Source organism: Cynocephalus volans, chromosome 2 (genome assembly GCF_027409185.1).
Source record: "Cynocephalus volans isolate mCynVol1 chromosome 2, mCynVol1.pri, whole genome shotgun sequence".
Lineage (NCBI taxonomy): Eukaryota > Metazoa > Chordata > Mammalia > Dermoptera > Cynocephalidae > Cynocephalus > Cynocephalus volans.
The window spans coordinates 98,918,703-98,931,896 of NC_084461.1; the positions used below are offsets into that span (position 1 = coordinate 98,918,703).

At 43.3% G+C, this 13,194-nt stretch overlaps 1 protein-coding gene across 2 annotated transcripts in view; it reads right to left on the reverse strand.

The window, feature by feature from the left end:
* MCC (MCC regulator of WNT signaling pathway) overlaps positions 1-13,194 on the reverse strand; it is a 405,468-nt gene that overhangs the window by 59,015 nt on the left and 333,259 nt on the right. For both annotated transcript variants that reach the window (XM_063087360.1, XM_063087361.1), the window contains 2 exons: positions 8,701-8,864; positions 6,622-6,828 (listed from right to left, as the gene is read on the reverse strand). In XM_063087360.1, the coding sequence (XP_062943430.1) occupies positions 6,622-6,828; positions 8,701-8,864 (371 nt within the window). The remainder of the gene's footprint in view (positions 1-6,621; positions 6,829-8,700; positions 8,865-13,194) is intronic.

The window sequence follows — 13,194 nt, forward strand, 5'->3', positions numbered from 1 at the left end:
AGGCTGGAGCTGGAAGGGGAGGAGGGAGCCAGGTTCCAACTCCTCACAGCTCCCTCCCACATCGCTAGACTAGGGCTGGGAGGGACAGTGTCGAGACAGGGCTTGTTCTTACAAATCTTTTATGAACTTGACTTTAGCTAATATTGACAAGCTCTTCCTTATCCTATGAAGAAATTCCTAAGAAGAAACGGAACCATTAAGAAGTGAACAAGGTTCCATACGGACAAAAGAGAAGACTCTACTTGTACATGGACATCAGACTTAAAGGTGGAAGATACAGATTATTCACCATGACTCATACTTTATTTCTTCTTTGCCTCATTTGAAAATTAAAGGAGCACAAAGAAGAGAAAAAGCAATCAAATATCTCACTGCCTAGATTTAGCCTCTGTTAACATTTTGGCACGTCAGTGTCCTCTCTATGTATATACTTCTGCATATTAAAAATTATGCTATATATAATATTTTCATATTTTATATAAAAAGTATATAAGTATATGAATACAGTCATTTTAAAAGCAAATCAGCACATTATAGAAAAGTTCAACTTCCCTGTGACCTATACCCCTAGGTATGCCCCCCCCCACATTACTATTATTATAATATTGGTTTTTGTTGTCCTGGTCTACTTTAAATATTTTTACACACACATATAAGTATATAGTAAATATAAATTCATACATACATAAATTCATACTAAATGTAAAGCACTGTTTTGCAGTCCTGCATTCTCTGTATAGAGCTGTGGTCAAGAACAGCATCCTGGAGGGAGCACAGTGGGGAGAGCACAGATGGGGCCCAGGGCCAGTTAAGGCTAAAAGAGATGTGAAGGCAAAACACAGAGGAATCTTTATGTATCCTACATAAGGTCACACCCGTTTCACTTCCAGAAATATCTCCACTGTGACTGATTTTTAGTTAAAAATATCACAGAGATACTGACTCAGCATATAACAGGAGACAAACTGGACAAAGTGAACACACCACACTTGGGTCACGTCAGTATGACACTGTGATATTCCCAGTCAGGGTGGGCTATATACGTTATAAATGACTAGGAGGAAAAAGCACATAATAAAGTCTACAACCAACCTTTTAGGTGATTACTCTAAGCAGGTCCTTGGGTTTAATTTGGAGTCCCTTTTGCCAATTCCTTTAAGCATGACCACTAAATACTGAAGATGCATTAGATGTGCTGTTTAGATCCAGTTAAGTATTTAGAAACTGGCACCGATGGGTTCAGAACCAGTGGCTCTGGGAGGACCCTGGCATACATGAGGATACTCTGTGACCAGCCTCAGTGGGTGAAGTCATGGGACAAAGGCTTGGCTATTATGCTGCACAGCTGGCTCAGCAGAGCAGTGTGGACACCCCTCCCTGCCCCCACATCTCTGCTGCATGAGAATGACTGTGGGCAGATGCAGGGCAGCTCCACCTTGCTGGTCACAATCACACACTTAAAAGTGGCCCAGTGGAAGATAGGACAGGGTGGTTACTTTGTAAAGCCTGTGGAGTAAATGGGTCCTCAGAGACTGACAACGCATGAAGGAAAATTCTCCCTTCTCGCAGGCATCCTTCTTTTCATGCCTCCTTTCCCAGCCCATGCCCCAGAAAGAGGCCATTACCAAGAATTTGGTGCTACTTTCTGTTAGGCAGGACGAGGTGAGAGGGAAGGAAAAGGGCTCTGAAGCACTATGGAATTTTACATGCCCCTTTCTTGGCCATGGAGCCAAATGGCAGCCATTTAAAAAGGTGGAGTTTAGAGTCCTTTTTTATACTTTAAAAGACTTTGGCTGGACCAGGTGATTCCACCCTTACAATGTGGGTCCCATGAACACAGAACAATGAAATCTTTCATAAATGTAACGTTGCTTTTAGGAATCGAGAGTAACTGGCTTGGGAAAGGCAGACACATGCATCTTCTTATCTCTGGTGGAAGCACTGGCCTCCCCACTCCCAACCAAGATCTTTGGAGAGCCAAGTTAATGTAACTAACATGAAGGTTTTTAAAGAGATTTTGAGGGGAAGTGGGGAAAATAGGAGGAAACTTCAGATTCGGGTGACATTTATTTGGTTCAAAAAGGCGCATCTACCAGTTTCTTGAATTTACTGTGGTGATGACCAGAGACTCAGAGCAGAAGCCAGACCCCAAGGATGAAAGAAGCCCAGGAGACGCAGATGGAAACTCATTTTCAGACATGATGAAAATACCCCGGTAGGGCACAGAGTATAAGGAAGAACCAGTTACCACCTTATGCTGTGAACACATAGCACTTCTCAGGAGGAACTTGTGTAGCCTATTTATCCAAGTCCATAGACTTGGGGACTCAGACTCCTGTGCCTGTGTGGTTGCATCGAGTTTGCTTTGGCAAACAAATTGGAGAAAGTCTTGATCATTTTTGCAACACGGTGGTTGACCCAAACAACTTAGGTAAAAAACGCCATGTGGAGAGGCTGGACCCCGCCACTATAACTCTCCTCTGAGCCTCCAGGGCACCCTCTGTGTTCACCCGCCCCTACCACTTGACATACACCATTGCAATGACCTGTTTGCCTGTCTCCCCAACATCCTTGAAGCAAGGGACTGTGTCCTGTTCATCAGTGTAACCCCTGTGCCTGGCACAGAGATGACCAATCATGTTTATGAAGTGAATGAATGAATGAATGAAGAACAAAGTGCCTCCTCTCTAGAGTAATTAATTCTACCTTGCCTAGACTAAGCCTACTTTTTTAAATGTAAGATAATTAGTGGTTACATTACAGAGCACACAGAAATAAATGATTATCTCATTTAATAATGAACTGTTACCAATAATAAAATTTGTCTGCCTGTTGTTCCTTAGTTACTGCTCTGTCAAGTAGCCCAATTTGTTGTTAACTGACTACATTAAAGATCTAATTTAATTAAATCTTGAACAAGGCTCAGAAGACCTACAGAGAGCACTTTGTTTAATTACAGGCAGGGGGCAAGCACCAATCCTATTGATCTGGTCAGTTAAAATTCTATACAATGAAAATGAACAGAGAAAAAAAAGTGGCCCCAATTGCTTTTCAGGCAATTTTGGCGAACTGTGGATTCAGAGCTGCTCTAATGTCAGCAAAGGCAAACCAGCCAAGCATCATGGGGATGAAAATGAAATTGTACCTGTCGCTTTGCAGAGCTACACATTGTGAAAAGCAGAGATGCCAATCACAAAAAGCAAATCCCTTTGTGGGGAAATGAAATATATTGGGTGGGTGGAAGTCTTCCAGCATTCAAAGTCTAGTGCACTAGTGTCTATGATATCTAGTAAATGCTTTGAGATCCACAATTATCTTGAAATGAAAAGAAATATATCCAATGTGGGTATGTATACAGATTCCTGAGGACATTTCCAGTTGAGGAAGAGATACAAGTTCCTCAACATTTTATTACTTGGAGGTAATTAAAATACAAATTATATAAATTCACATAAAGCCATATTAACAACACAAAAAGGTAATAAATGTAATCAGAAGAAGAGTTTTGATTAAAATGTGTGTGTACAGTCATCACCCCAAGAAGAAATCTCATACCTACTAGCAGTCATTAAACAAAAGTATTTTAAAATCAATTTCCTACGTAATCTCTTAGCTGTGGTATAAGAATTCCTTGCAGAAAGCTTTCTTTTGAAGATTTGAAGGAGATTCTTTGACAAGCCCAAGCTGCAGGGTAAAGGGAAAGCTACTCTGCCTGATAAGGAGGGATTCTCTAGAGCCTGCAGGCTGAGAGCAGTAGGTGAAGTCACGCAAAAGGCAGGGGAGAGGACCATTCTGGGATACAAATTTGGTATTGTTCACTGATGTATCCCAAATGTCTAGAACAGTGCCTAACAGATAGCATGTGATCATTAAATATTTGCTGAATGATTTAGTTCTATATTTGTTGCACACAGGATTCTATTTATATCAGTAACTATTAGATTGGGTTCTGTTGCGTCTCTTTGGACATTAAAGAAAACATATTTATATTACGGAATGGAATCCAATGTTTGCATGAAATCCTTAGTTAATATCTCCAACACGGCCAAAATTCCAGGTATAGGAAAGGCCTCTCTGCATTGTTGCTGCTCCTCCACTTATTTTGTTGTGGTTGCCACATGTTTATGGTGTACAATTTGTTGTTTCAGTACATGCATATATTGTACAATGATCTAACCAGTATAGTTAACATATCTATCACCTAAATATTTATCATTTCCTCTTGAATGTTAACCAACTCATTATTACTCTTAAATTTGTATATAAATTAGAAGTGTGACGGGTGTTGATTCTTTATACTGGCAACAAGATGAACATTGAACATTAGAATTACAAAAAGTTTTATTTACATAAATCATTTAAAACATTTCATTAAAGTTTCAAAAAATTAAAAATAAATAAATAAATAAATAAAATGTGTGTGTGTATGTATAACTATACAATGTCCATGTCAGAGTTCTTCAAACATCTAAGGATTCTTAAGAAAAAAATGATGGTATGGTGCTAAACTTTCCACACCACTCAATAAGTAACTTTGGATTTTACCCCAAACACCTCTTACTAATGTTTTGAGCATTTACTATGTGCCAGGCATTGCCTAACTACTTTATGAGCATTACCTTATTTTCCTGCATTGGGTACTATTATCACCCCCACTTCATAGCAGAGTAAACTGAGGCAGAGAGAGGTTAGGTAACATGTCAAAGCCTCACTGTGACTTGGCAGGTAACACTATGAGCTCAGGCAGCCTGATGAAATTTACTTACCAGAGCCCTGGTATGTAGCATAGAACCGCCACACTATGCAGTTAATATTGTCCTCCGGGCCGGCCCCGTGGCTCACTCGGGAGAGTGCGGTGCTGGGAGCACCGAGGCCACGGGTTCGGATCCTATATAGGGATGGCTGGTGCACTCACTGGCTGAGCGTGGTGCGGACCACACTGTGCCGTGGGTTGCGATCCCCTTACCAGTCAAAAAATAAATAAATAAATAAATAATGTACTCCAGAGTTGGAGGAATCAATGAAAGAAGGAGGGCCGGTGGTTGGCTGTTTATTTTTTGCTCTTGTGCTTTAGTAACTCAAGTTAGAGGAGGAAATTTATACTAAACCACAATATGTAATTATACCTAAGACCAACATTTCCTTTGCAAAACATGCGCTATCAGGATGCACACGCTAACAGCAAGCAGATACCTAATTAGGGCATTAGTCATAACAATCAGGGAGTGTAACCTAGGAAATTATAGGTGGTGCGGGCCTTAATGCTAAGTAAATTTCATCAGGTTGCCCAGATAAAGCCTTTGCTGACTAGGATAATTTACACCTGTTGATTCAAGGATGGAGAATGGTATCCGATATGGCTGGGGACTGAAAACATTGCTTATGGGAGTTAAGACAAGATGATATTCAGATAAGAGAGGTAGTAGTGCTGGTCTTTTAATTATGACATTAGCCACAAGTGAGGAAGAGAGTTTACAACGTTCAAAAACAGTAATTTCTTCCATATTCATACATAATTCTTAGTTAAGAATACTTGAATGTGGATTAAAACCTGAATGATTTATACATGCTGACCTTATTGGGACAGTTACTTACAGGTAATGGAGAAAGAGCAATGATGGATGATGAGATCTACGAGATATATTTTTTCCCCTGTAATCCAATTTACTGTGTAAAATTACCAGAGTACCACCAGAAAGCAAGCTTGTAATATTGCCAAGATTGAGAAAGAAAGCAAAGGAGGTCTAGTGATTCAAAGTGGAGTTCAGAGAGAACTGTTTTTGTTGAAGAATCCATTGCTTCACCCCTAATCCAATCGCAGATCAAATTCACAGCCAAACAATGAAGTACTTGTGGGTTCCTGGTGAAAAACTTTATCTTTGGAAAACTGAGTGCTATAATAATTCTACCAAACATTTCTATCCTGAAACGCCAGCTCCTTCAGTAATGGACATACAAGTATGTCTTAAACAAAATGGCTCTCACACGAGTTTAGGCCCTGGGGTGAATACCGGGAATCACACACACACAGACTCACGCACACACATGTACACATATAGATACAAACATGCATGATTACAGCCACACATATACATATGCACACACACTGACATATGAGGGGTCTTTAAAAAGTCCTCTCATATTATCTTTTAATTCCATTTTTCCACAAACTTTTTGAAGTACATGTATGATTTACTTTAATAAGTCTGCACTAGAAGAGATGACATTTCACATCAGATTCTGTATAGATAAGTGACAACTGATACTATAAAGTTAAAAACATTTACAGAACAAAAGATTATTAGTTTATCTTAAAGAACATTTTAATTGAGCTTGGGGAAGAGGTGCATGCCCTGGAGAGTAATTTGAGGATCACTCTGCCCGGATATAATTTTACCATTCACTTAGATTTGAGATTCCGGAGAAGAGTGTTTTTATAAATCTTACCTCCACAGCTCCGAACTTTCAAGATACTTTCCCTTCAAGAACGACAGCGGGAAAGTGACTGGCAAGACTCTAAAGAGCACGAAATTCTTGGGGCTGCACCTGACACCACATGCCAGCTTCTCTGAGCCCCCACCTTCCCGGGAACAGCTTGGCCACCCTAGACGGCAAGCTCACCCTCCTCCGGAGCCGGTCCCGCTCCTCGCGGACGGCGTTCATGGTGGCCTTGGTCCGGTTCAGCTCCTCCTCTTTGCTGCACAGCATGGCAGTCAGGCTCTCGTTCTCTTCCCTCAGCCCAGCCAGCTCCTTCTCCCATCGAGACCGTTCTTCAGCCAGGTTGGGGTATAGGTCCCGGCCAAGCACCCCCTCGATCTCCTCGACTGTCTGCAATACAGAGCCATAAGGAAAAGCCAAGTAAACTACCTTGGGGAAAGGTGGTGGAAAGAAAACAGGCTGGACAGGAGCAGGTGCACACAGAGGAGAGGGTTCTAGAGCCACTTCACTGCAAACAGCAATCCTGACTAGCGAAACGCCCAACATCACCCTCTCCCCAATTTCAGATTGGGGAGACTCTGTCAGTTGCCTGGGTTACAGTATGTTACCCAGTGGTCTCCAGAGCAAGAAAAACTCAGGCCCTTCGTGGTGTTTGAGTCTATCTGTGCTGTTAACTGCCATGTTCACACAAATGTTTATGTTATTCACTCGAGTTCCAGACTGGGTGAATACACAAAACCAGGCAGCAGGCCAGTTAGTGATCCTGATAATGCAATGACAAACTTGACATTGCAAACTGCAAACAAAACCTAACTCGAAGTTTCCTAAATTATAGGCCTCCCACGTGCCAACTCAGCAATAAGATAGGTGACATCACCATTTCCAGCTTTTACTGTCACATCAGAACTTAGAAGGTGTGAATGAGGTTCAGTCCCAAGATGTGAAGGACAAAAATAGACCTGAGTGACACAGAAAAAAGGAAGCTCATTGTGGAGGTTTCTAAGACAACAGGGATTTAATTAATTAATAAGACTGCTATGAGCTAAAATGAAAAGAATCTTAATAGTACTTAGAGAGTTTGAAAAATTCATTTGAAACAGTATTAATGCATAAAATTTTTTTAAAAAGGAAAAACACATTCTGCTTGCTCTCAGAAACTGTTCATTCACATTTACTGTCGTTTGGAAAAGGAAGCGTAAGCTGATATTGAAACAGGAGGGAGAATTGCCATGCAGGGACAGAAAGCAGTGAAGAGATGTGACGAGAAACAGGAGTTTGTCACCCTCAGATGCTCGCATTGGTTCTCAAATCCTCTGCCACTCTCCCCATGTTGTGCTTTGCCCCTTGCTGGCTGGCAGGAGTCCTTGGCCTCCTCCTTCCCTCTCAATGCTCGGCTAGTACCCAAGTTGGCCTTACGATCAACTATAGGGCCTGGGAGACTCCAGAGAAAGAAACACCAACAGCTGCTTCTCCCCATCCCACACCACATCGACTATATGTTTGCAAATGGGAAGCATAAAGATGGAAAACCAGCTGTGTTATAAACATGTATCATGGTTTACCCTGAGACAATTTACCACAGTTCTTTTGTGAAATTCAGGATTCCTACAGATAGAAACTTGGGTGTAGATTTTCCCTTCGCATAGGCTTCTCCCAGATTTCTGAGTTCGAATTGCTGTGCCTAGGTCACTACTACCATTGCTCTGGTGAAGAAGTAATACACAGATACCAGAGACCCATTATCAATAGGACCTGACTGTCCCATTGTGCACGCAGATGTAGCATATTCCTCTCACCTGGTCCTCCTTAAGCAGTAAGATGAAAGTATGTAAGAGGCTTGGCTGAGACCCAGCTCCAGTGTGCTGGGGACAGAGGACTCACCCGGATCCTGAACCTTCCCCCTGGTTAGCTCCATGAATTGATAACTCCTGAAACAATCCTCTAGAGGTCTTATAGCTTCCAAGTCGAACTTACAATTTAAGAGTGCTATACGATGAACCACACTAAAATGATGTGGTTCAATACTAGTAGTCCGATAGTTTCCAAGTAAATTGTCCTTTTTGCTGCAAAGCCAGTGATTCTAACTGTTGATACAATGATTTTTTTCTATAATTCACCCCAACAAAAATTTATAGGGCTCTTGCTTATACCTGGTGGTCCAATCTACAGTATGGCTTTCATAGAAGCATTCATCCCTCAAGAGAGGGATCTGATCATTTCCCTCATATAATCTAAAGGAGCCAGCTGGAGGGGGAGGGGTACCTTAATAGCCAAGTCGCAGTGCTCGCTGGCGGTGGTGAGCTGCTCGATGTGCCTGTCCACCTCGGCCACAGAGAGGCTACAGCTGCTCTTCTTCCTGCCGCAGACGACATTCTCCAGCCCCGTGAGCACCCTCTGCAGTTCTGAGTTCAGGTCACTGCAGTTATCTGTGAGTGAATGAGGAGAAGGTGTGTTAAGCAGACAGGTGGGCAATGAACGCTCTCAGTTTTGCTTGCCATGGGGGACCCACTCAGGCAAAATGGAATAGCAATGGAGCTTGGCATTTCAAAGTTCAACATCATCCAGCCTAATCTCACAGGCACTGCCTCCGACGCCTGGAGCCAATGTAAGCTCTTTATTAAGGAGTTGCAGACCACGGTCATTTTCTAGACAGCTGAGCCATCCTGAATTCCCTTGTTTTTTACTCGAAAGCAGCCACATCTTGAGCTTTGTTAGTAAGAATGAAGAAGTGCTCCAGAAAGGACTGTTGGCACTTTGGAAGCCTTCTGATCAACCTTTCTGCTCCGCCATCAGACAAGCACTGACTCCAAAAGAGTTTCAGCTAAGAAGATCCCGTAACTTTACTAAACAAACATAACAAAAAGCCTCAGGATGACCAGAGATACTAGACATTTTAAAAAATAGAAACTGTGTAAGATACACAGTCCTTACCCTCAATGAGCTTAAAATTAGGACTTTTTCCTAATATAACCATTCAATATGCTCCACCCTTGCAATTTAACCCATGTTCTTCCATCAGGGGAAAACAAAAACTATTCTAACAAATTCCATACTGTTCTCCATGTAACTGTCTTTATCCAGTTCTAATAATTTGATTTTGACTTAAATCTGGGTTACTTTTAACTGCTGGACAGATTATAAGTTAATTATAATCATAAAGTCAGCTAGATATACCTTAGAAGATAACATTGTTGGAAAAAAAATCCCCTTAAGGCCCAAGGCATGGAGAAGGGGTCCGAACCTCCCTCCCACAACCAAGCACACCTCACCAGTGCCTCAGGTCCTGCTCAGGGACCTGGGGAATGGAGAAGGGGACTGGACCCACCTCCCACAACCAGGCACCCCACGCCAGCACCTCAGGGCCCATCCAGGGTACGGAGCCAGGGACTGGACCCCCTCCCACAACCAGGCACACCATGCCAGCACCTCAGGGCCCATGCTGGGAACTGGGGTATGGAGAAGGGGACCGGATCCCCCTCCCAAAACCAGGCACACTGTGCCAGCAGCTCGGGGCCTGCCCTAGGACCCGGGGTATGGAGAAGGGGACCGGATCCCCCTCCTACCACCAGGCACACCACACCAGTGCCTTGGGGCCTGCTGTGGACCAGAGGCATGGAGAAGGGGACCGAAACCCCCTCTCACGATCAGGCACACTGCACCAGTGCCTCGGGGCATGCCTAGGGTCCTACTCAGGGACCCGGGGCATGGAACCGGGGATTGGACACTCTCCACAACCAGGCACACTGCCAGCACCATGGAGCAGGCCAAAAACGTCTCCTCCATGTGGGTGGCCCACCACAGCTACCACAATAACCATGGCTGCCATGAAGGCGGCTAGGTGCCACAACCACCACGCAGATGGTCCACCAGCCACTGGAGTGAGTTGACACAAGGAGAGTCACCAGCAGAGATAAAGGAGGACAACGTCTGTCTTCACAGAGCCCATTTCATAGTGACGGAAGAGACATCTGCTCTATGATTGTATTGGGGGACCTGATCATGCCTCTTAGCATTGGAAAGATCATTTGGGCAGCAAATCAACAGAGTGACCATTATTCTTTCAGAAGGAGAGAAGAAATCTAGGGTGATTAGAGGGGGGAGGGGGAGACGAAGGGAGATGGGTTGGGACTGGACAAGGAGCATAAAAAATAATTACAATTTGTAACAATATATATGCTAGTAATACTGATTTGATCAACATATCTCAATGTTGAACCCCCAAAATATGTATAATCAATTTTGACTCAATAAAAATTAAAAAAAAAAAATTAAAATTGGAAGAATGAAGGGGAAAAAAAAAAAAACCCTTAAAGTCAAGTACAAATTTCTTTTTCTTTTGCACTTAGCCCATAAGGGGATCTGAACTTGTGACCTTGATGTTGTAAAGCTGTGCTCTAACCAACTGAGCTAACCAGCCAGCCCCAATACTAACTTCTTAACTTGCTATTTTGGATTGTGTACACCACCATGCCATTCAATTAATACAGCAAGACAGATGCTAACCATAAGCAATCTCTCAAAGTACATCTTTCCCCTACATCCAACCTTATTCCTGCATAAAAGCTGCTCCATGTCTTCGGCCTTCTTCTCTCCTCCTCCCTTCTCATCACTGGTTCCATGCATGAAAACGGCCAACTGAGTCTGGAGCTTTCCTTTGCAAGACTTCAAGAAAACTCTTAGCACCATAGAAACAATATTTCTCAGAATATTTCAGTCAACCTCATTGAACTGCCACTATCTGTAAGTTTACTAAATCTAGAGAGAACAGTCTGAGGCTTTTACTCCAACCAGTGCACACAATTATTCCACCTACTTCTCAAACCTGTTCCTCCTTGATCTATCCCATCTCAGTGAACGGCACCACTATACACCCAGTTACTGAGGTCAACACTGAAGCAACCTTGATTTCCTTTTGCCTCATGTGCTAAATCCAGTCCATCTTGGGACCAAAACTTATTCCAAAACTGACTTATTCTTACCATCTCCACCAACCACCCTGGTCCAAGCCACCATAATTTCTCAACTGGACCACTGTAACAACCTCATACCTTCACTCCCCACATGGAAGCCAAAGTGAGCCTCATAAAGATGTAAATCAGATCATGTCACTTTCCCAGCCCAAACTGTCTAGTGGCCTCCCACCACCATTCAGCTAAAGTTGAACCAAACTTCTTACCAGAGTCTGTAAAACTCTGCATCATCAAGACTGATGTTCTCAATCCAGGCTGCAATGTGGAATAAACTCCCTGGAAATTTATAAAATACCAACGTTCAGGCCCCACCCCAGACCAATTAAATCATAATCTCTGGAGGTGGGGCCTGGACACTGGAAACTTTATGTTCTTCATATAATTCTAACATGCAGTCAGGGTGAGAACTACTCCTGGGGACCTTGCCTCCCTTGTCCACCCTCTCCTCTGTGCACTAAACTCTGTTCATACTCCTAGACTTGTCTCATCCCTGGAACGTGCCAAACTCCTGCCTGCCCCAGGGGTCCCTTTTCCTCTGCTGATTGCTCTGCCTTGACTGATTTCCATCCAAATTTCCATTTGTCATCCAGCTCTCAGCTCACATGCCACCTCCTCACTAAGATCTTCCCCGTCTAAAGCATGGGGTTCCATCTTCTCCCCCTGCCCAGTCCTTATCCCATTATTCTATTTTTTTCATGGCAATTGTCACTATCTGATCTGACTTATGTGCTTGTTATCTCTCCCCTACTAACAGGTAAGCTCCATGAAAGAGACTTTGATCTTTCTCACCACTGTATCTCCAACACAGAATAGTGTAGGCGATAAAATATTATTTTTAAATGAGCAAATATAAGCACCACATCACCATTTATTTAAGAGACAGCAAGACTAGAAACACAAACTGTCAATAAGCAGCGTGTTTTACGTTGACCTTATGCTTTTTCTTTCTCATTATGAATCATGTCTGAGCTGCGGAGAAGTGGGGACACTCATCCCTGCAGAAGGCCTTCTGGAGATGGGGGGCAGGTGCACAGCACCAATGTGAGGCAAGGGGGTCTGGCAGACACACACACCGATCTTGGAATGACCCTTCACCCTCAGATGTGGGTTTCCTGGTACCCAAATTTAGAGTGAACACACATTCTTGAATTATTTGCATTCTTGAGTGCTTATGAGCAGGATGAGGAAGAAAGTTCCTTCTATGTATCATCCAGTACTGATTTCCCTAGCACAGCCCCACCTGATGCAATAATCACATTGGACATGTGTGCTGAGGGGCTCTGATCTCAGCAGGACTGGAGGTGGCAACCAGGCTGCTTCCTGAGGATCTTGGGTTGCAGGGAACAGGAAGAGGGGCTAGGGAACTGACCAGCATTACTTTCTCATTCTTTAATCAAACAGCTGCTGAGCCCTGGCCTCCGGTTAGAAGCAGAGTACAAAGATGAGCAAGAGACTGTCCTCAACTCTGAAAGGCTCACAGATGTACAAGGTGAATACCATCCCCACTTCCCTGGGGAAAGGAGCTGCAGAGAACATGGTGCAAGCACAGGATGGAGAGTCAGGAGGACGTGAGGAGACTGTAGTGAGGACACACAGACTGTAAAGAGCTAAGGAGCATCTACTCTTCAAACCAAAGAGGACTACGAATGCTTTCTTTGGTCTTAGGACATCGAATGTTTAAAAACATGGTGGGTGATGAACCTACATGCTGCAGTCTGTTATCCGCAGAGCTCTGCACTGTGGCTTCACACAAGCCCCACTGATGGCCTGCTGACACTTGGCTGTC